Source organism: Rhopalosiphum maidis, chromosome 2 (assembly GCF_003676215.2).
Source record: "Rhopalosiphum maidis isolate BTI-1 chromosome 2, ASM367621v3, whole genome shotgun sequence".
Taxonomy (NCBI): domain Eukaryota; kingdom Metazoa; phylum Arthropoda; class Insecta; order Hemiptera; family Aphididae; genus Rhopalosiphum; species Rhopalosiphum maidis.
Genome location: NC_040878.1, coordinates 6,963,639 through 6,989,264, shown reverse-complemented (window position 1 = coordinate 6,989,264; position 25,626 = coordinate 6,963,639). Strand labels below are relative to the sequence as shown.

The following is a 25,626-nucleotide window of genomic DNA, read 5'->3' as shown; positions in this document are numbered from 1 at the left end:
AATATAGTAAATATTTAAAGTTCAAACAGCATATTAATACATTAATAATATAATATATTATATTATTACTGTTACCTATTAAAATATTTTAAATTTTAAAAGTTTTACTAATTCACAACTTCACAAGTGAAGAAAATTCCTACCACAAAATTTTGGTTACCCATAAAACTGGCAATCGGGGCTATTGTATCCATTTTCCAACCCCACCCTTAATTCGATCCTAACTATTTGATATCTTTATGACTTTATTTATATTATTAAAATGTGAAGCGATTTCTTTGAGCGGCTATATTTGGAGTTCTTCTAAACCGATATTTTAATATTTATGATTTTTTTTTTTTTTCAAACGCAAGTACTCCGTAAGTAAATATGCTATCTCATGGAGAAAAATCCAAAAATGTATCAATTAAATAGTTTTTGGAAATATTTAGTTTTCTGTGTAGCAATATGCGTTAATATTTCCGTGGCCACAGGCACACATCTTTACAACCACATTGCTTTTACGACTACTGTAATAGCTACTATCTGGTGTATACAATGTGTACGCAAACATTCCACCACTATAGCTGCGTTATCGCATCATTAGGTACTAGAATATTATACGTAAATTTCCGATTAGAATAGCTTTTACTATTCTTATCATATAACATATCAAATACCATGTTCGATTATAACTGTTGAAAATTTGAAAAATTAAATACACATAAAATACTAAAAAATAAAAAAAAATACAATTAATATAGTTTGTAAAAAATGTATATAATAATAAGTTCATTGAAATTTCCATTTGTTTGTTTTGGGTGAAATATTTGTTGATTTACTGTATGAAAATGTCTTGCGTACCTATATTTCTACAAATGTAATGTATTGTAGTTGTATGTATGTAATCTATTTTATGTTTTTCTTTTTACATTAATGACACATTATAATGATATAAATATTTTTTATATTAATTTATATGAGTAAATGAAATTATTCAAAAATCTTATTTTTTTATTGTAACCCTGCATTAGATTCAGATAGTTTTAATTCAATCGTTGTCGTAGTACAATATTTTTAAATATATTTAATAATAAATAATCTATTAATTAATAATGTATTTATTGTTTAACTATAAAGAAAATATAAAAATGAAAGAAGTATTTCAACGTTAGAATAGTATTCTTATTTTCATTAAATAAAGTTAACATAGGTGTTTAAACTTTTTATTTTGCACCTATAACTTGATTTATTTATTTTATTCATAAATTAAAAATACATTAACGAATTTAATATCGAGTATAACGTAACTTTTTATCCACATTTTGGCATTAACGTTTATTCGAATTAATACAAAAAGGTTCAAACTCATAATAACTTTTCATAATCAATACAACAAAACAATTATATGAAAAGAACTTATTGATTCTCAATAAAACATTGATTGGTAAAGGGTATAAAGTCATAAAATCGACTAATCAATCTGCTGGTATTTTTCAGAAACCACTACTTGATAGTATTCAAAAATAAGATCAATCACGTTTCTTATGAAACTCCATATTCCTGGTCAATTAGCCAAACTCTAAAAAAAAGTCGAATTAGATGGCACCAAAAAATTAGTATTAATTTTTATAGTAATATTAGATAAAACAATACTTTTATCAAAAATTAATAAATCTAATTTCTCCAAAAAAAACCGACTAAAAATGATGCGCAATGCAAGATTATTTTATTATTGCTACAAAAAAAAATATCTTTTTCTTTCATCAATACAATAAATTTTAATAAGTTTTATTTTTATTTTCGATAAAAATTTTAAAACCAGCCTGAATTATTATCATCATTATAAATTGAAAAAATAGTTTACTAAATAATGTTGTTATCAAACAACATTCAAAATCATTCAAATCATTATTTGACATAAATTATATATATTAATATATAAATATATAAAAATGTTGTTTAGAAACCACCTAAGGATGGAATGTCAGAAGTGCTTGAGGACACACAAGCTGATGACACAGTACCAGAACAGAATAAAAATATATCGATGAACAAAATTCATTTGCGACACACTATCAACATCAATACTTGGGCAAAGGGATTTACCCCAATTAGTCAGAGTAATTCCGCTTTGGAAGACGATAGCAATCGATTGATAAGGAGTGATAACGAACAACTAAGACTTCAGCTCAACCCACTTGCTAAGGAGTTCATCCCAATTCGTCAAAGTATCTGTAATTTAGAAGATAATTGTGCTCTGTTGAAAAGGAGTGATAACGAACAACTAAAACTTCAACTCAACCCACTTGCTAAGGAGTTCATCCCAATTCGTCAAACTATCTGTGATTTAGAAAACGATATCAATAAATTAATAAGGAGTGATAACGAACAACCAAAACCTTATCTTAACCCATTGGCTGAGGAGTTTATCCCACTTCGACCAAGTAACTCTACTTTAGAAGTCAATATTATCAATGAATTAATAAGGAGTTATAACGAACGTCCAAAACTTAAGCTCAAACCATTGACTAAGTATTTTACCTCACTTCGTCAAAGTAACTCTACTTTAGAAGTCGATGTTATCAATGAATTAATAAGGAGTTATAACGAACGACCAAAACTAAAACTAAAACCATTGGCTGAGCATTTTACCCCACTTCGTCAAAGTAACACTACTTTAGAAGACGATATTATCAATGAAATTATAAGAAGTAATAACGAACGACCAAAACTTAAGCTCAAGCTATTGACTGAGAAATTCAATCCAATTCTTCAGAATAACACTACTTTAGAAGACGATAGCAATGAAACTATAAAGAGTAATAACGAACGACCAAGACTTAAGCTCAAGCTATTGACTGAGAAATTCAACCCGATTCGTCAGAGTAACTCTACTTTAGTAGATAATGGTACTCTATTGAAAAGGAGTGATAAGGAGATCCCCCCCAATCCCGAAATTGGTAAATTTATTTTGAATAATATTTATATATTTTCTTTGTGCAAAAAAAATGTAATTGTTATAGATGTGATGCAGTTGGACGTACCAATCCAGCATAATCCTTTGATGTCCTGTTTTATAACTTTGTTAGCTTTTTTACTCACGTTTGGATTATTTAATACGAGTCAGTTCTTTAATCGTTTCATTATCCTGGCTTCGGATTTAAGAATTGTTGTTCTTTTAATATTTGTTCTATTTTTCCTTATCATTTTTCGGATTTGAACATTCATTTTCCGAAGACTTCCCCATTTCTGATAGGGTAATACGTTTTTAATTATTCCCATCTTTTTTCAATCATTTAGACATAAAAAAAAAAAAAAATTAAAAATTTTTATTAATTTTGATATGTTTGGTTTAGGCTAGGGTATGTTTCTACTCAACTTATTAGTTGTTGTCGAAACTTCACACTAAGCCAAAATTACATTATAGAGCTATGCTTATCATTCGTTCATGACTGTTGTTACTATGATGTACTATGCGTTAAATGTGTTTACCGTTCTTTGTCATATCGCTCCACTCTTTAGCGAAATATGCCCATAGGTTAGGTTAGGTTAGGATTTAATAATGTTAATAATAATAAATATTCAGGTGATAAAATACAGGCAGAATTATTAAAAAAAGAATGAAAAGAGTAAGTTTTTTGACTAGAGGGATTTAATCAGAAAGATAAATCGGGTTAGGGAAAGATTACCAATGATTGAAAAACAGCAATATTCTTTCCACTACATAAGAAAGTGAATACTAAGGACTATAACAATTGGAGGTATTTTCTTGCTGAATGTGGCGTATAAAATATTATCCAACTGTATCATATTTCTATCACAAGTGAACAGAAGAGCAGACCAAATAATCGGAAATAATCAAGGTAACTTCATGATAGAAAAGTCAAACATCTATCAAGTAATCAAATATTTATACTCGTTCGTCATTCAAATACAATTTTAAATATTATAGACGAGTCGCAGTTGTATGAGTCAGCTGCTCGCTAGAAAATCCAAAAAATAATGAAATAGTTACGGAAGTGCTGACTATAATTCAAACATTTAAGTGCTATGTTGCGCTGGGACCGCTCCTACGAGGACAACACAGCTGTTGTCGGCGGCGACTTGCGAAGTGTTGGAATTACAAAGGTTACTCACCGATTGGTATTACAATAATATAAATAATTTATAGCGCCATGCGCTCACAAATATAATAAATAATACATAGATTGGTATATACAATAAATACTAATAAATAAATAACGGGCGCCTAAAAAATATAAATAATATAATAAAAATTTACTTAGCAGTGCTCCGCCCGTATAGAGGGAGTTTATACAGTTATACTAGAGAAAAGGTACAAAATATAATAATGTTACTAATGACCACGATGATGAAACGACAGTCTACGGTTGCAGGATAATGCGGCTGGGCTTTTCCTCCAAACTGGTAAAGCAACAGTAGCTTGAGATGCCCCACACCCCCTATACTATTTTTAAAATTTAACTATATATATATATACAAATGTTTACGTATTTATTAAAATAATAATATATATTGCATTAATATATAACACAATATATTATATTATAATAATTGTTTAATATAGCCGGCAGAATAATGCGATAAACGACGGGTGACGTTAACATTTGCAATATACTGATCTTGTATACACGAGTGACGAATACACTGGTTATTACAATAGACTACGGCCGTAGTGTTACGGATTAATCAGTCTTAATGAACTTAGAAGAAAATCTACAAAATATCATATTATGAAATACTAAATTAGGACAAACAATGTTTTTTTTATAAAAATATAGCAGTATCAATAAAAAAATTAATAAATATTTTTCTAGTTTTGTAAAGTAGATTCTGTGCTAACACGATACAACCGTGAACACACTGGAATCCAATGACTGGACGATTGCGTGTGCAGCAGACACAAGTAGGCACGATAAAACCACGTGACCAAAAACAAATATAAAATATAAAACGAACGCGAAGATGGCGGGCGTGCATAGACAAGGTCTGCAGTCCGCGCGGGCCGAACGCCGAAGAGAAAAGGCAAAGAGCAAGCGGTCAGTTGTGTCAGCTGAGACCGCGATCTAAGATAGTACTACGGGTTAGGTTAGATCAGGTTAGGTATACTATCTTAGCTACCTGTTCTGATGTCCCATACCAATAATATAATACATAATAAAGGATACTGTGACGTAGGCATAAACATTACTGTTTTTCTTTAATTTTTTCCCAATTATTTTGAAAAATGCTGGTAAATTCTTAATCCCTCCAAAATACGCAATACAGCAGAATGTCCTTTAAAATCTTTAAAACCAGAAAATTTATATCTTTAATTTTCTAAAGTCAACGAGCTTCCTAGTTAAAATATACAAATTAATCTTTTTAAAATTAGTTATATAGTTGAACATATCTTTAATCTCAGGTGGTGCTCGACAGCTCAAGAGTTTATCAACAGCACTATATTGTGTATAAACAATATATACACTTCTACAGAGAATATATTATAATACGATATTATATAATAGTTTATAGGTGTGTTGACTAGGTAAAGACGATAAAAAGGTACCCAACTGTCTACGTAGGTATACTCTGATCACAAATATGTACAATAAAAATTATTAGTATATAATTGTACATAACTATGACCATAAATATAGTATGTACCTACTACCTATAATTTAGGTTAGGTCCTATATTGCCATATTGACTTAACTACTTAAGAATATATGATATATCTAAATATTATATAATAATAAATTAGTATAATGATTTATTATTATTTTATATTTACTCATATTTCATTAAGCACATAAATCATATTCTTCTATCACATGACCGATGAATTATATTAGATAGATAAATAGTTTTTTATTTCAAATAATAATCAATAATAATATACACAACCATTTGAACCATTATAATTATTTGATTATTTTATATGTAACTATATATGCTTGGCTAAAGTTTGCCCAATTATATGGTTTAGTTTATTTTATTTAAAAAATTACTTTTAAATTATTTAACATAACAACCAAATAAAAAACAAAATATAAATAATATCTTATTACTATTATATTTTATATTTTTTTAACTGAGCACTATAAATTGCAAACGATAACAATGTAATTTATATTATTGACGCTGTAATAATACATTTTGCTCATAATATTCAATATTAAACATCATGCAAAGACAATAGTATTTATTTTCTTTGAAAAAATTACACATAAATCTACATGCAAATAATGTGTGTATATTGATGTAATAATACACACAATATAAAAATAAATAAATAAATAAATTACAATAAATACAACTATTACAGACAAATACATTAAAAATACACCAGATACGTACATATAGATGCAATTCAATGTTTATTTACACGAATCGTACTAATTACTAATCAAATAGGTTGAACATTATTAACGCAGAATTCGATGTGACGTAGAAAAGGTTAAATGCTCAAGATAGGCTAAGGTAGGTATTCAACTAAAACGGTAGTCTATACTATAAAGTACGAATAATAAATAAGTATTAAAATAATTTAAAAAGCTATTTTTAATTACTAACTGTAAAATGTAAATTATACCACTTATAGCTTTGGATTAATTGTGTACAATCTGAATAATTTAATTTATAATTTATAATTTAATAATATTATTATGATCTGTCACATTTAGACATTCACTTGCATTTGGCTTGCATAACAATAGTTACATACCTCTATTGTATAGTGAACATCGATAATTGCCTATTAAATTTTGACAACATTTCAATTTAAATTATTTACCGTAATACATACTGTAAGTTAACATATTATATTGAAACCATTTAAAGTTATTGTGATATTATCTATATAGTACTTTATTTAAAGTTTTAACGATTGATCTATATAGGTAAGGAAGTAAAGATAGTAAGTTAGCATTATATTTGCACATAAATTAAACTTCCTTCTTCTAAACTTTAAATAACTATAATATAGTAAGTCAACTATTTATAAATCATACATTTAAAACTTATAGATAATAATAATATTAACATTTTATAGAATAAATAAATTTATCTTTTATATTAAACATTTAAAATTTGTATTAGATTATAGGCGCATCATTGGATGTATTGGTTTTACAATTTTGTGTAAATACACATAATTGTTTAGTTACACAAACAATTTTGTTTGTGTACTTACAATCCGAAGATAATTTTTATAATAAAAAAAACTTTAATGTTGAAGATAGTTTATGATAGAAAACTAAATCTAATTAGAACCCAGAGGATCCAAGGATAAAATTCAAAAATAAAATATTTAATAAAATTATTATTACCTAAATAATACAGTGAAATAATTTCTTACATAATTTTCAGTCGGAAAAAAAACAATTTTTTTTTTTAATTTTCATATTTTATTTTAAGTTTTTTACTTTTTTGAATGGCAACATACATTTTTAAATTGATATTCTAAAACAGAATATTTTTTGGAGTTTTTCAAATTGTCAATACATCAACAATGAAATTCTGGAGAATAGCTTATAAGTTATAAGCATTTTAAGTTTAAGTAAATGTATAAGTAGGCTAACATTTTGTGGGTTATCCCCTACTTCATTACTCAGCAAACTAAAACTTTAAATAAAAATTCAAAAATATAAAAATTATAAAAAAAAATTTTTATTTAAACTAAAAATTATGTAAAAAAAAATCTTCAAAAACACGAATTCAAAATAATGAATGCAATTCGATGAAATAATTAACCTATATTTAAAATTGAATTACTTTAATTACTAATTAAGCTAATTACTTAACAATTACATAAAAGTTTTTAAAATTAGTTTCTTTAAACTAGAATGATATGTATGCCCAATCTAAAGAATATAAAGGTTAGTAAAAAGGAAAGAGAATCATATAAATCACCAAAATGTATTCAAAATGAGTTTTAATATTACTCCTTTTGTAAAATAAATAAAAAGGAAAAATGAAACGAAAGTATTGTTAGTGAATGCCATATGAATTTACATTTCACTGTGTATTATAATATATAATAATACATATTTTTATTTTTGTATTTTCTTCGAATGTTCGTTTTTCATTTAATTTCCTTAACTCTGTGGTTGACTCCATAACATTGTCATGTATTTATTTAAATTATTTTGTGAGAACTAAAAAACCAAAATCATTTGAACTAAACAATTTTTTTTTTCATTTTAAACAATAATAATAAATATACGTATGAATTTGTAATGTAAAAAATAACGTAGATAAAACTACATCGTGAAAAAAATATCTGCATACGATAAGTTTAAAATAATGTTTCAAACATTTGTTATAAAATCATGACAATGTGTATCGTATGTATAATATAAACGCCACGTTTCAGTGAAAATACTAATTGATCGACAAGTTACTACACAATTTTGTGACAAAGTGACTAATCATTAGTGTAACGAATTTAAAACGATTGATGGTTGTCACTATACTCTGATTACATTTTCATTTTGACCATTTAATAAGTACCTATCTTAGACGCATTTAGAAAGCAATTGAACGCAGTAATTTGTACGTTAGCAACATTTGTAATACGAGTGAAAACAATTTAAGAAGTAATAAACCGAATACAGAAACCTACTAAAGATATTTACAAACAACATTTATTAGTAATATACGTTTTTAAGACGCTGATGCGTTATGGTAAAAACCCTTTCTACGGTTTATTACACATATTTCCGTTTATGGTCGTTTTAAAATGTTAAGTGCCTATAACATATAGGCACTCAACATATAGCTACTCCATGTATTATGTCAAAAAAATGATAAAACAATAATCAGTCAATGTTTAAAGAAACTAAGATATCTATCTTATAATTTAAAAAATGAAATTATTAACTACTAACGCAGTGGTTATCGAATTTTTTAAGACCATCATTCTAATTTTCCTTTAAAAATCTATCGCGAATTACATCGTTTCACTTTTACAGGATCAAATCCTAAAAACCGAAATTGTTGTTTATTACTTCATATTATAAAGTTTATAAGCTTGTAATGAATATAACCAGTGTAGTAACTATAACGTGTATTTTAATTAAAATGAACTACAAACTAAACTAAAGTTTAATGTTTTACATTTTTATTGAAAATTCAAGGATTTTTTTACATTTTGAGGTCTTAACAAATTTTTAGATACAGAAATAAAATAAAACATTCCCTTTACAACAAACACGTGTTTACAAACATATTCAATAAACCATCGTTGCCAAACCAATGGTGTTTTGAATCCGAAAAAAAATATAACATGATAATATTGTATGGTATCATAATTCGGGTGTCTTCTGAAACGTAAGATGAATTCGTAACGCAATCGGGGTTTAATGGTAATGCAATGAAACTGAATTTAGAGTATTGAACGACGAACGCCAAATAGATAAATATATCTCGTCGTTGTCCCTTTTTCAAAATATAACTATGAATAATAAGCACAGTTGAAACGTGTATTTTCCAAAGTGCTCCCATGTGACATTCAGTGCCCAAATGATTATGTAAGCAACAGACATGATAAAAAAAAAAAGCTTTATTTCGATTAGATTATGTGAGAACATTCATACTATTGTCATCATTGTTACATTGAAGAACGAGGTTAATGATATTATCGTTTTTCTATATTATTTCATCTATAATATATAACACTCGGGGGAGACATATATATTTACTTCATTATTATGTTCATCAAATGTTCTCTATTTTGTTATTTTACAACATTGTAAGTACACGTTGGTTATTGTGATCACTATTTGATTAAGATAGTAATATATTTTGTTCGAGCTATTTTTAAGACAGTCAATGATTTTGCGATAATAAATACGTATTTAAAATAAGAATTACACATAGTTGAATTGTATAGCATACAATTAATAATACAATTTTCGTTTTAATAATGGTCCTTGACTAAAATGTTATTAAAATAAAAAGATATATTCGTTTTAATAAAGGACCTTGACTAACATTTTATTAAAATAAAAATATATATATATTATTTGTCATGGGATAATACTATTGTGCTATGCACAATTACCTTCCCAAGTAGGTGAAATGTAATCTCGACAGGAATTGTTGACCCAAATAAGAAGTCTAACTGTGTTCTTGGGAACGTCCAAGACCCCCTATAGACTGTCCAATGTCAGTGTCGTGGACTTAAAACCAAAAATTGCCATCTCAAAACAAAAAAGTATTCAGAAAAGAATTTTTAACATCCAAAATTTAATTACTTTTTAATAAACTATTATAATATGATAATGAACTATGTTTAATGACTATCAAATTTAAGAATTAATAAAGCATATCTGCGTTAGTCTTAAAACTTGTTTTTATCCAAGCAAAAATGATAATTATGAAATCTAAAACATTTTTTTTCTAAATAAAATGATTTTACATTTAAGGTTTATCAATATTAATACCTTTGAATCATTATTTAGATTTAAAACATTAAAATAATATGTGTGCACACTTATTTTTTATAACTAAAATAATTTGAGATTATCCATTTCTAAATATTCAATAAAGTCACAATGTTGGTTTTTAGTGTTTAGATTAATGCAAGTGCTTTAACAATGAAATATTACTAACGTTATCTGTTAGAGCTTGAAAAACATATGTTTAATGACCAATAATGACAAAAGTTTGCTCAGAGAGATTATATACTGATTTTAAGTTGATTTTACTGGAACCGTTGTAAGTTTAGATTATACCTGTCGCTCTACGTTTAATTTGCAAATTACATCGTAAGGAAAAACTCTTCTATTTTGGCATCAGATCTTGTATATTATGAACAATCGATCAGACTATCACACAGATATAATAATATAAGAGGATACTATATTATTCCATCTACTGTATTTTCCACTAGTTGATATAATATTTGAGAACAAGAAAGCATATTTAATTTAGCAATTAAATATTTGCAATATTCAAATATTCAACTATTGATAATCCTTTTATTACAATACTATATTATCTATTATATAGCATTGCAACTTACAAGTGATAATTGTAAAAAAAATAATTTTCCTAATGTAACTCGTGTTCCTATTTAACCTAAATAACATGTATAGATTTTGAAATAAATAATATTTTAAGATTTTAATGGAATTTGAAAAAATAGGTTCCTATAGAAAACATAAGGCAAAACATAGAAAAACTATAGAAAACAATCTATTTATATACATTATAACGATATTCCGTACCATTAAATGTTTAATTACAACCTAAAAATTCTAAAATATCTATGTTTGATACGTGGTATGAAAACACAAATAAACACAGTACTATTTCTAATGTACAGAAATATAATTTACTCTATAACAAAATTCTGACGGCACATTGTAATATGAAAAAACAATAAACTTAAAACTCATTTTATTGTTGAGTAAAATATAACTCCTTAAAATTGGCTTTAACAAAAATATTGTTAATCAAATCCCATTGTGTAATATATATTTTGTTGAAATTATTTTTACAAAATAATTTTTTTTCAAAACATTATTAAAAGAAACAACATAAATATGAAACTTTACAGTAAGATATAACTATATAAGTCACAACATCCTTGATTTTGTAAATCCGTTTTTTACGGAACAGCCGGCTCAGGGAGTTTGTTGAAAGAATAGGATGAATGAAGAATTCATGAGTTTAATATAATCTATACAGCAGGTATGTACAGTGAAACCTTTTAAGTAACAACTTACGATGTTAAAATCAAAAATATCTTAATGTAAGCTTATAACAATATATAAGTATATATATAACTCAACATAAATGCAAAATTACTACCAAATACTTATATATTTTTCCATTAACATTTTTAAGATAATACACAGTATTCACATAATTAATATTTAAAACTAACTAATAAATAAACTAAATGAACATTTAAATTGAAATCATAAACTTTCATCAAAATATTTTTAAGAATTAAAAAAACAATAATATTTTTTATAATACGAGTATGCAATATACAAAAATGTGTATATAATAATATATTATATTCAACTATTTATTATTTTATTTTATTATATCTGATGAACAATATCACAATGATGTGTTTTTAATATAATTCTAAAAAAATCCATATTACATATTTTTTTTTTTTTTTTTGTAGTTTTGTTCTCAACACATAATATTTTAAAATATATTGAGTATTTCCAATTACCTGCCACCCAATTTTCTACAGCTCAAGCGAGGTTTTAGTTTTACACACAAACCGCCTTTCCAACATACAGTTAGAGCAGTGCCTGTGTCACGAAGACAGATGTTAACAAATATTATGCCGGCTATGCATAGTCACTTAGGGCGTTGTGCCGACCTTATGAGAAACACAGCATAACAGTGTTTTAGATACTTAAAACAATGTACAGATTTAGTGAGCGGTCTCCTTACACCCATTAATAGATGACATATAAATTAAAATATATTATATTTTAGTATAATACGAGTGAGTACGTGATTTTTTTCGAAATCATTTTATAATAATGTTTCAAAAATTTCCCTGTGTCAATATGAGAGAAGCACGATCGCAAGAAACCATCATTTTTATCTCATCTTGAGTTTTGTAACAATAAATGGATAAAATTTATGTATAAAATACTACCAATAAAATATAAAAAATAAGCCTATTTTCATAGTAAATCCTAAATTTCTTTTTTATTCAAATCTGTAGTATTTTATTATTTATTATGTTATATTTTTTACAATGGGTTTGTATGGTTTCATAAAAATAAATAAAATGAATAAAACACAAATATTTATGATATTTATCAAATTTGAAGAAAATAGTGACAGGTACGAGACCTTCAACGTGCCAACACTGAACGATATTCTCCTATATTGTCAGACAGTTATACAATATTACACCGTAATTTAATTGATGACCCATACTAAGTGACAAATTGTTAACATATTTTTAACTTTAATTACGGTTGCATAAAAATGTACATTTTATATACGTATATTGAAATGTAAATTTTCGTAATATTCATCTATTCTTATTTGGAATAGAGAATAATAATGTATTATTATAGTAATATTTATTATTTCCCCAACATTTTTATCTAAATTTTGACACGGCGTATCGTATAGGCAATAGTGGTACATTAGTGCGTACTATGAACATTTTTCTAACATTCTTAGCTCTTTTAAAGTTATTGCTTTAAGATGAATCTTAAAAAATAAAGTGTAAATGATGTCAACGACTGGCTATTCATATAAGTCAAAAAATAAGTTCAACCTACTTTGTATTGGAACTCATACGTTGGATAATCCAAAACTGAAAGTTGAAATCGTTTTATGTTTTGTTGGAATATTATAATTTTGTTAGTAATTTCAATAAACTAAATAATAATCTACAAAGAAAAAATAATTTAGAAAATAATTTTTTCTATTTTATATATCAAAAAATTCAACTTTAGCCTACAAACAGTATGATAATTAATATAATATGTATATATTCATTTTTGAGTTCTGACAAAAAAAATATTTTTTTTTTTTTAAATTGAGTACCTACCTAGGTATATGAAATAAGAGTTTAATATTATATATTCAAAACCTAAAATACTAAGTACAAGAATAAATATTATTCAAGTGACGCATTATGATCAACTATAAAGATTAAGTTGTTATTATATAATTAATAATAATCTATTAAACAATTATATACAAAAATATTTGATTGTTTGTATTTAAGTATTATTTTGTTTAAAACTATTATAAACTCTGATACAATTTTAGATTTATCAATATTTTTTTAATTTTATTGAATATTAATACAAAAATAATAATTTAATACATACTACATCCAAAATGTGTCAAAATTAATAGATTTTATAATTATCGACCATAACCACTACATATAAAACTTAAAACAATTATAATAAAACAAATTATCTTTTAATAAACCGCTTTTTCAAATCGCTTATATAAATATACAAAATATGAATATGACATTAGATAAGATAATAATTATACTATATAAATTGAATATTCAATTAAATACAAATTTAATGAATCGAGTAATGATATTTTATACCTCTAAAGTGGGAAGTAAAAGTTCTTTAAATGAAAATAAGTTGGAATTTAGAATGATATAACCAATTATTTTATATCATTTAAATCATCAGTTTTTAAATCAAACGATTAAAGTTTGACAAAAGCTTCTATAAATTGTCTTTTTTGTTTCCTTTCATATTCTTAATTTAAACTTAAAATAAAGTACAGAAATATATTTTAAGAAATTTACAATAAGATATAATACATATTTTACAGAAGTTTACCTAACATATTGATCAATTATTAAAATTAAATACATTATGTAAAACAAATGTTTTAGTATATAGTTAAATACAATTGTAAAAGCAAAAAATATTTATAAGGGTATTTATAACATTCATTTAAAATGTGTAAAAAAATATTTCAAAATAAGAAAGAAATAGGCTTATTGTATATTATTGTGTTTTGTCTGGATTGAAAAAACCATCATAAAAATTATGTAATGGAACTAATAAATAAATGTATACAAATAATTTATTTTTAATTTATTTTTGAGTGTTTTATGTATATTCACTATTAATCTTAAATTTACAATAGAAAAAATAATTTATGTATTATTTTAATTAATTTCTAATATTGTTGGTGTATGTTAAAATTTACAATATTTAAACAGCAAGTTGAACCACAAAACGAAATTATCATAATATTATGATTTAGTAATATATTCGTGAATTATGATCACAATCAAAGCATGATCACGTTTCAACGAGTTAAAACAAATACTGTATTTACCTACATTAAACATTATATTATATTGAACAGTCGATATTAAACTGTGATATTGAAGTGTATCTTTTTTTTATTTCCTTATAACTAAATATTACAATATTCGGTGCAAAATAAATACAATTATATAGGTATATTATTAACTTTCATTTGTTTATCTATCCTAACTGTTTATGAAAAATTAAAAAAAAATAAGTAAACGAAAATGAACATTATATTATTATTAATATTACATATTATTATTTTATGTATAAAAATCAGTTTTCTCGTCATATTGATATTGAAAATAATGTTTGTAATAAATAAATGTCAGCAAAAATGACAGCGAAAAATCTTCAATAGTGTAGTTTGTATTTTGTAATCACTAATAATCTTTATAAAAAATTTAAATTGTATTAACATTAAATTATCATACTATTTGACATATTACATGGCATAAAAGTATAGCTATAAATATGTAAAATGATAATAATAGTATATAAGTATAGTATATATAATTTATTTTGTATGTCATAAGTCAGAACATAAAAATTGCATCATTTTATAGTTTCTAAATGTCACACTATAATGACTATTATTATACTCATTTTAATTAAGTTCCTCTCAGTTATATTTGTAGTTTAATATATTATTATTATTAATACTATATGCTGTTTTATTAAAATGTTAAGTATGATACAAGCTATGCCATTATGGAATATTGGTTGGTTATCGAATTGTTGAGTTTCAATTTTTTAATTTATTTGTTATTTTGTTGAAACACAAGTGGTGTATTTCTAGTGAAATTTGATATACAAAAACACTATGTATAAACTTATCACAAACTCAATATTTTACTTTTTTTTATATAACTACTGATTTATTCTGTAGAATTAGATGTATTTATTTAGTTTGCAACATTGTAAATTAAATAATTATTTAGTTTAGTTTATGTAAATTACGTCATACGGTATATGTACTCGTATACGTTATACATATATTAATTAATTTCTCAATCGCATTCTATGCGTATATTTTGAATTTAATTTCTTTAAATTTTCTAGATCAATGATGATTAATTTGCTTAAAATTATTAAGTGAGACAGTAAATAACAGAGTAAATGTTGTAAAAATATAGCTAGCTCTATATTTACAAATTATAAAATGTTTACACGGTTATCCGTGTAAACATTTAAGTTAACATTTAATAATAAGCATTTGACCAGGGCACTTATAAGTCATAACACATATGTCAATATTTTATTATACTATATTTCATTACCTGAGATGATTTCTGGGCACGTTCTGGATGTCCTTGTAGACCATATGAAGTCGGACCGTTTCTGATTGGCAATCGCTCCTTATAGACCACGCGTGCTTGTCCCGATCATAACATTGCGTTTTCGTGGGAGACGCTACCACGCTACTAGTCGCGGCCGACGACACCCCATGCTGATTTATTCCCGTTATCACTATGCTAGATATAACTTCACTCAAGGTGTTTGCCAATAACATCTCGAGATGTACCCGAATTGTGCCCTGAAACAATATGGAAATACGTAAGTGTTATAACAAAATAGTTTACAATTAAAAAAAAAAAAAAAAGAAAAACATTAAAAGAATACCAATTGTCGGGAATCACAAAAATAATATATATGTACTTTACCCAATAGTATATTCAAATTTATAATAATATAAGACATTCCTGTAGTGTTGTTAAATAATAAATATCGGACTGCATCTTATTTAAATGTAGAATTATTGACCTATATCTGTGTTTATTGTTATTAAGATGTACGTCTGTAAATGAGTACCATGTCATTTAATTCCACGTATACATTACACACACAATACTATTTTTATAACTTATGCAAGAAACATATAATTTTTATACATACGATTAAATATTAAACAATTTGGAATAAAGTGTATACAGAGTATTCCACAAAGATCTGACAAATAAAATAACTGTTGTTCTAATCAGTATTTTAAAAAAAGTTCTTTTAAATAGAATTCATAGAAACTTGCGCTACATTGATAGTATACATTTTTTATTTTTTATTTTTTAATACCGAAAATAAAAAATATATACTAAAAATGTAGTGGAAGTGCCTATGACTTATATTTAAAAGAAATTTTATAAAAATATTGATTAGAACAAAAGTTATTTCATTATTTCATTTGATAGAACTCCATGGGACATTCTGTTTATATATATATATAAATATACATAAATATATAGTTCTCCAAGAAAATTTTTTTGTCAACACATCTGTTTATATTATTTTTTTTCCTCTAATTTGATATTTTGTATGGATACACCCATTATTTACAACAACAAAAAAGTATTATCCTTGTCGACTTTTTGTATTTACCAAAGGCATAATAAATAATATAATATATATATTATATAGTATATACCAACTATAATAGAATTTTATAAATTGGTTCATTATTGCACTACATAGTAGGTCTAACGGTTGATCATTATTAAAAACTATAATATGGTTTGGTAATAATACAGACTTACAATAGTAGCGATTAATGAAAATAAAAAAAAAATTCTCAAATTTGTGATTTCACGAAAATAAAAATGGTGTCTGCATAATAAGTCTATGAATATTTTTGATTTCTATTGTCCAAGCGAATAAAGAAAGTAAGTGTCTTTACCAGATCTCTAATTATAAGCTAAAAAAATATAAATGGTAATTTCTTTCATTTTTCTGTGATATTTTTACTGTAGTCTAATCTACTCATATAATATTTTTATTTGATTATTAACGTTTTTTTTTTTTTGCGTTACAACAATATTTATGTATTATAATAAGGAAAAAGGAGTAAAGCATATAATAGTTCATTTTTTTAATATATCATATAACTGTAACCTGGACTGTAAATGACCTATTTAGAAAATAAAGTAATTATCTGTATATTCGTACGATAATGAATCATAAAATAGTATTAATAGTGGCATACAATTGCTGAAATGTGTAGTAATATATACACCTAATCGTATGACACACCAGAAAACGTTTCCAAGTATAACTATCATGTGACAAGCTCAAAGGATGGGACGAGATTGCCGTATAAAATCAATGAGTGCTAATGTGTAGTATCGTATGTTAGTGTGTACGAACGTATTGTGTAACTGTTTGTACTTAGTGAGTGATGGATTAAAGTGCCTGAACGGTACAGCTCTGAGATGGTTTGGCACTATCCCAGATTTTGAAGATCTTAGCCACTAAAATATAAAGTATGTCTAATTTGTTAGAGTAGTTGATCCTGACAGAAAAAATACTATAATTTTTACACTTTTACAGCGTGACATTACTTCAAGTACTATTCACACGACAACTGCAGTAATATTATCAGTAGCAAAAATAATACAATTGTAAAATAACAATGTTCAAAATAATTTTTATAGTACATGTAAGAATAAAATTCGAATAAACTGTTACAATGACAGTAGTCATTATATATTAAAGAGGAGGACGCCAAGGACCTGTATTTGTTATAAATAAAGTATCTCCAATCTCCATCTTACGAATATACAACATAGAAAATCAATGTTTAAGTAAACAAATTATTATAGTTAAATTTAATATTTCAATGAATTTATCTATAGTAATGGTTAAAGCGTTAAAGAAAAGAACGTAAGTTTTTACGATATTTTAATTTTTAATAGAGTTATAAGCATTTTTAAATTATTATATTCTACACGTCAATAATTTAATTAAAGAGAAAAACCAACATAGAAAATATAAATAACGTTCTAGCCTGTAAGATAGATAATAGGTCAATTCACTTAGATAATATAGCTAAACCACTCAAAATTGGTTATTTTGAACATAAATGTACTACCTATTATTGTAATACAATTATAACACAAGACATCACGCGGTTGTATAATTGATTAAAAATAATTGAAATGAAACATACATTTTAACAATCGTAATACATTTAAAATTATATATTATTATAACCTATAAAATACATTAGAAACTTAAATAAATTAAAATACATTTTACAACGTTGTCGCCTTCTCTGTAATTATTTATCTGGGCGATGGTCTTCAAAACACAGACATATTTTTACAGTCAATACTTGTGGTTTTACGCGCCCGAAAAATGTATATATAGTAGAAGGGTTAACCACAATAAGCTCGGGTATAACTGTAATCATGACAGTCGGGATTATTTTAAGTATACCCATAAAAGGTTCTTCGGTCTTGATTTTCGTGTGTGTAATAAATGGTTAGTTTAACTGGCGTTACAGAAAAGTTTTTCGTAATTTCTTCCTCTGTGTTAAGTCCACAAAAATAAAATAATCGTTAATTGAGTTATTTTATGATGGACTAACGGTCCCTGGTCTAATTTCAAATAATAAATATTCGATCCTATTTTTATTGTGTCCTCCTAAGATATTATTTCAAATTCAACATATGAAAAATAATTTAAAATGACAACTTATCAACGTCATATATTTTATAGATTAGATTGATTTATTAACTACTGTTGTATGTATCTGAAGAATCAATTCGTATTTTTGATCGATTTGTTGTCTTTAGTAATTATATAGCATTGAAGTATTTGACGGATTATTTTAGAATAAACTTTATAAATTATTACTAAATCATGTATTGTTAGTAAAACAGTACGTTATCAAATATATTATGATTATTATTTATAACTTGTTATTGCATAATAGTATTAACGTATTTTATGAGCATGGCTGCTTTTAAATAAGAATATTGACTTGGCACATTTAGATTAGCATGTTTAATGATGTGTGATGAAAATGCTATTACATATAAACACAACTATAATTAATGATATTTATGGTAAATATTAACTTGCGTTTAATATAAGTAACATTGATCTATTATTCAACATTTACTTATTATTTCAAATGTACACTAAATTGCGTCCATTATTACGATTATATAAATATGTATATTTACTAGATAAAATTAAATGTCAGTGTATTAAATTAAACTATCGGCACGAAACTCATTATTTATATTTAAAATTCCGCGCATAAATAGTAAATTTAAAGAAGATAATATAAAAAAAAAAAAAAATCAAAGTCAAAAAATGTGCCTATTGTAAAGTTTTGCTGATTATAAACTTTGCTATTACGTAATCAACTTTTGTCAATGTCAAGAGAATTTTTTGTGAACAACTCCTACTTACAGTACGATATTAAAATAAATAATATTATTATATGCTTGCTAACTACTAAAAATACAGCTATTGCTGCTGGCTAAATAATCTTATCAATGCTAAGTATTTATCATTTATGAACGTGGGCTACGTTTATATATCTTGAAAGTAATTTAATAGTTAACCTTCTAATGCAGAAATTATATTTTATAATATTTGTGCAGTCACGATGTATATTAGTTTACTTGTGAAACACAAGAAATTGAATTTATGAAACGTGCTTGAAAATTGAATATCGCAGCATTTATTCGTTATAATATATTTTAAATTTAAAAATTATGAAATCAACATAATATTTTAGAACCAGTGAAAATATAATGAAGTTAAGTTAAATATATGTAATATATTATTCACTATACTTAGTAATGTTATTTGAAATTCTGAAAGAATTATTTAAAATTACAATTTATGTTGATAAAATATGTTTCTTTTTTAAAACAGTGATCACAATACTTAATAAAAAAAATAAAACCGTTTTATTGTGTACTTACTGCTTTAATGTAGGATTTACATTGAAATAAACTACCACAATTTCTAACAATTTAACCAACTTTTATACATATTTTTGATTTTTATTACCTATAAATTCAATATTTTTATACACACCTACGTAATATCCTATGGTAAAATTCATAAAATAATAAGTACCTACTTTCAGATCTTTTCAAACATTTTTTTATTACTTAATATGTATTTATGTGAATTTTTGAAATAAAACGTTGAAAAATCATGATACATCGCTCAATGTTAACAAAAAATACTACAATAATCCACACAATGTGTAGATATTATTAATAGTAAGTGTATACCATTACAACTTTATACTGTTTAAATGTGTATTTACAAACTACAATGATAAACTATGGCTGAGTTCTTACATTTTGAGTCTATACAAATACTACTGTAAGTTTTTCTTATCAATCCCTGTTTCCATTTTTATTTGTCTGAAATCCTCCACAAATATTGTCATTCGTCTGTTTTAAGATATCATCTACTGAGATTAACCTTCGAATCACGGCTTTTATATACATCATTTATTATTATTCTCTATCAAGTATCAGTGGTTTAACTTTATATGTAGATAGATCTGTAATTTTTTATGGATAGTTGATATATATACTTAAATTGATATTTTATTCAAGTATAATATAGTTTTATATTTATTTATAAAATTAGGTATTTTTGAAAACATTAATTTTTGCATTTAGAAATTGTTTAAACAAATAAAAAAATACTTTAAATTCTTATATCGAAGATAAATGAATATAAATTTCCAGTCTCGTTTTGTTTTGATAATTGAACTTAACTTTGATGACAAGATAATGGTTTTGTTTTAATTATAATACAAAAACGAAGGAAAAATAAATAAATAATTTAAGATTGGATATATAACAACTACACAATATAGTTAGCCCAAACAAAGTTATTACTTAAACCATTTATTAATTGAACCAAATTTAATTGATATAAGAAATAATTGAGTTATAAACTACTCGTAACATGATAAACTGAAATGGTAATTAATTTTATTATACAAACCTTTGTAACAAGCTCGGAAAACTTATATCTAGGATGCCAACCATAGCTTTTTCCATCTGAATCCGACACATCATCCAATATTCCCGAGTCCAGACGTTTTTCTCCATCGCCCAAAACTAACATGTATCGTACACGGCATTGATGATCGAATCCTGTGCAACGATTCAAATATACTGACATTCGCCCTTCAACCGAAGTACCTAAAGGATAAATATTAAAATAATTAAATGCCAATAATACATCATAATATAAATAATGCTATAATTACAATATGTAAAAAAAAAAAATCAAATTAAATTAAATTAACACCGTTCTTTGACATTTATTGAATTGAAGAAATGTGTGTATGTATATAATTTTACGGATATTCAAAATTAACTAATGTGAATAAATCTCAAAGCTGCATCGACCAGTCAAATTAATTATATATTTATATATATATATATATATATATATATGTTACGCTATTGAAATAAAACTAAAAAAATCAATAATGTGTGGACACTGGATACCATCTAAGTATAAGGCAACCATAAAAAAATGACTATATAATTTTATAAAACTAAAATTAGACATCTCTGTAATTTCAACCAAGGCACTAATTTCAAATTGGGAAATAGATAAAATCTAACTGCCAAATATAAACTATAAGTGTATACAGTTATATTCAAATGAAAAATATTGATTTTATTTATATACGACTACGAATCAATTTTTTGTATTAGTTCATTTCTCAATTGTATAAGGAATAGACATAAACAGTTTATAACGGGAACAATTTACTTTAACTCATACTGATGTGTATGAAGCGATACGAGTGCCCAACCACGTGTTGGGCACTCGTGTAGACCCAGTCAAATTTGTTCTGTCTTAAAAAAGTTTATAGTACCTAATATTAAAATATAATACACACTTCAAAAATCTTTACTGATAAAATTACTTCATAAAAAATTAATTATTTATCTCAATATAATTTCTCCTTTTCAATAATTTTTTTCACATTTTTTTTAGTTTGAATTAAAAAGTTAGGTTTCATCGACACTACTTAATGTTAATTATAATTTTTAATATTTCTGTGAATTTCGAAATCCCTTACCCGTTTATAAATATTTTTGAATTATAGTGGTGTGATTATATTTAATTAATATTGGAAAGTCCAGAGAAGAAACTTTGCCACTACGCTTGAATTATAAATTGTAAATGCAAATCTAACGTTGTTAATAATACAATACCTCAATAGGGCCATTAATTTTTATTTCAGGTACATTAAATATTTTGAACTTTTGATAATCTTTAACAAAATTCTTCAACTATATCGAATTAATATTTAAAATAACTTACTTATAGTATAGAAACAATAGCATTAAGGATTTATAACCTGAGTGTAAATTTTAATGTGCACAATGTTAATTTATTTTTAAAAATATTTAAAAAATAGATATGTCATAAAATTAAACAATATAATGATGATTTGAATGTCTTTATTGTCTTTACAACACTAATAAAATTCACCTTGAATAAAATTGTAAACCTTATAATTTTGAAAAAAAAATATAGTTTTTGTTATATGTTGCATTACATTCATCGAAAAAATTATGTGAGTTATTGAAATTCACGTATTATCATATCCACGACAAACCGAATGTAAAATAATAATATATAATTAAGTAGTCGCCGTGGTAAACAAAAATATATTACGTATGTTGTATTATATTATATAATTATTTTGCATATATTATTGAAATTTTATTTTTGGAAGTAGTTGGTTCAGAATATGTCAAAAAAATGAATTAATTAAAACGTTTTTCATTACAAGCAAAAATATCAAAACACTAAAATATCGCATAAAATATTTTATACAAATTCATTGAAGAACAAAAGTTTTTTTCTCTTTTTGCTGAGCTTTGAATAAAAAAATGAATATAATATTATATTATATCAGTAGTAGGTACCTGCAATCAAATCAACAGTTGACGTTGCTTATTAAACAACTGCATAATGATAGTGAATATATAAATATAGTATAAATATACAAAACTTGATTTGAATTTTAGATTTTGTGAGAAGCTAAAAACGCAGTGGTCTTCTTACAAAACTATTTGTTTTTGGTTTTTTTGTTACCACTATTTAGGTTACAAAGAGTGCTTCAAAAACTTTAAACGATTCTATTTATCAATTGAAAATTACATTTATTTTGTTCTTTAAAGAAATCGTTTTTTGATATTATCAGTAGATTATTTAATGTATTTAACAAAGTTCAGAAACCGTGTTTTTAATCGAGATCTGAACACAAACATTATTTTAATGCGATGATTTATGATTATTTTCAAATTTGTAACAATAATAAACAACTTATAGGCGCTAAGATAAAGGAATTGATACGATACTAACCAACGATAAGTTACAGATTTCTGGTTATTTTTTCGGTATATTAATTGCACATAAAGATCAAATTTACAGTTATCTCATATTAAAATATTCTTATGAAATCTTCAACGATTTTTTCAATATGAATTTCTGATCAGCTCAAATCGATATTATATACAATATAATATAATATTATTATTCTACTTATTATTTACTATATTCTACTTATATAAAGCATACACATATTTATAGTTCTTTACGAATTCATAATTACGTTTGAATTAAATACCTTTTGCAAGATAAACATAGTCATGAATTGTATAGTTGCGAATTATAATAATCTCATTGCATATCGAGTAATTAATAACATTCGAATGTTAAATAATAATATAAGCGATTTAATTGATACACAGAGCTAAGCCGAATAATGTTCTAGTGATGGTATTGTTGTTACGAAGGGGTTGTATTATGTACGCCATGAGTGCGGTGTATATAAACTATACTAATACAGGAGACAATAGTACAATAATATAATAATTGTTATTGTTATGCAGTGCGTATAGTTTAAATTCAATCGTGTACTGATTATTGCTTCTAACACATTACAACTTTATTGTACGACAATAAATGAAACTTAATAATGTAGTGTATCGATCACGACGAAACGCGAAATGTTAACATTTTTTAAAAAAATAACAACTACTACTACGGTTACATATTGCAGAGCGTTATATATTAGCCGTCGTGATATCATCGTCGGGTGGATAAACGTATTAAAAGCTTATAGTATTTACGGCAAACGTTTCGGGCCACATGAAGTGGCGTACGTCGATGACAGTATCGTCCGAATTATGATGCGTTATATTTTTTACGGTAGAAAACAAAACTCGAAGGAAAAACAGCGAGTAGTACACGGCGGGAAATCGTATATAGATATATGTCTTATAATATTATTCATATCGAATGTTATTATAGTACAGATATGACTGACGAATGTCGACGGTGCGCGAAGTGTTAAAAATCGATTCAAAGGTCGTCGTGTGATACATGTGTGATATATGAACGGACGAAACGGGATGTACTTACACGAAACGTCTTTTACGCCGTGTGGGTACAGCGCCAAGTTCCAGTCGAACCCGCCGAACGTGAAGTACGAAGTCTCCAGCTTGCACTTGGTGCCCCTGGGCGACGCCGTGCCGTACTGGTGCTGGAGCGCGTTTCCGGCCGCCGGGTTGTGGTGATTCTGGATCTGATGGTGGTGGTGCATCAGCCGGGACGTGAGCGACGTGGGCACGCAGAACTCCGTGTCGTACAGCGTGCGCACGTGACCGATGGACAATTCCAGCTGGAACTCGCCGTTCGCGTCCGTGAAGTTTCGACCGTACAGGTCGCTGACCGGTATGTAGTTTCGATTCCCCTGGGCCGGGCAGTCCGTCGTAAACTTCACCTGCAACAAGACACGCACACCGTGATTGCTGCAATTCGGTATAATAATTAATAATGGCAAATAATATATATATATATATACATGTCGCGCATTATAATCGTCGTAAACGACACGGAGTGGATTTAAGTTGGTTAAAACTGCCTGACCGTCCTTCTTGAGGGCGGCCACTGAGTGATTTTCAATAGCACTTAAGTGGAACATTTCTGTAAACTACGGTATATACCTACGGAGCACCGTCATTTGTGCTCTTGCCGGTGCGGTATCCCGCATCCG

The 25,626-nt window shown here is 25.9% G+C and overlaps 1 protein-coding gene across 1 annotated transcript in view; it reads right to left on the bottom strand.

Moving 5' to 3' along the window:
• The window catches only part of LOC113555262, a 119,373-nt gene that overhangs the window by 66,859 nt on the left and 26,888 nt on the right, over positions 1-25,626 (bottom strand). Inside the window, exons 4-6 of the mRNA XM_026959667.1 lie at positions 24,993-25,353; positions 21,540-21,739; positions 16,061-16,317 (exon numbers count right to left, since the gene is read on the bottom strand). Coding sequence (XP_026815468.1) covers positions 16,061-16,317; positions 21,540-21,739; positions 24,993-25,353 — 818 coding nt within the window. The remainder of the gene's footprint in view (positions 1-16,060; positions 16,318-21,539; positions 21,740-24,992; positions 25,354-25,626) is intronic.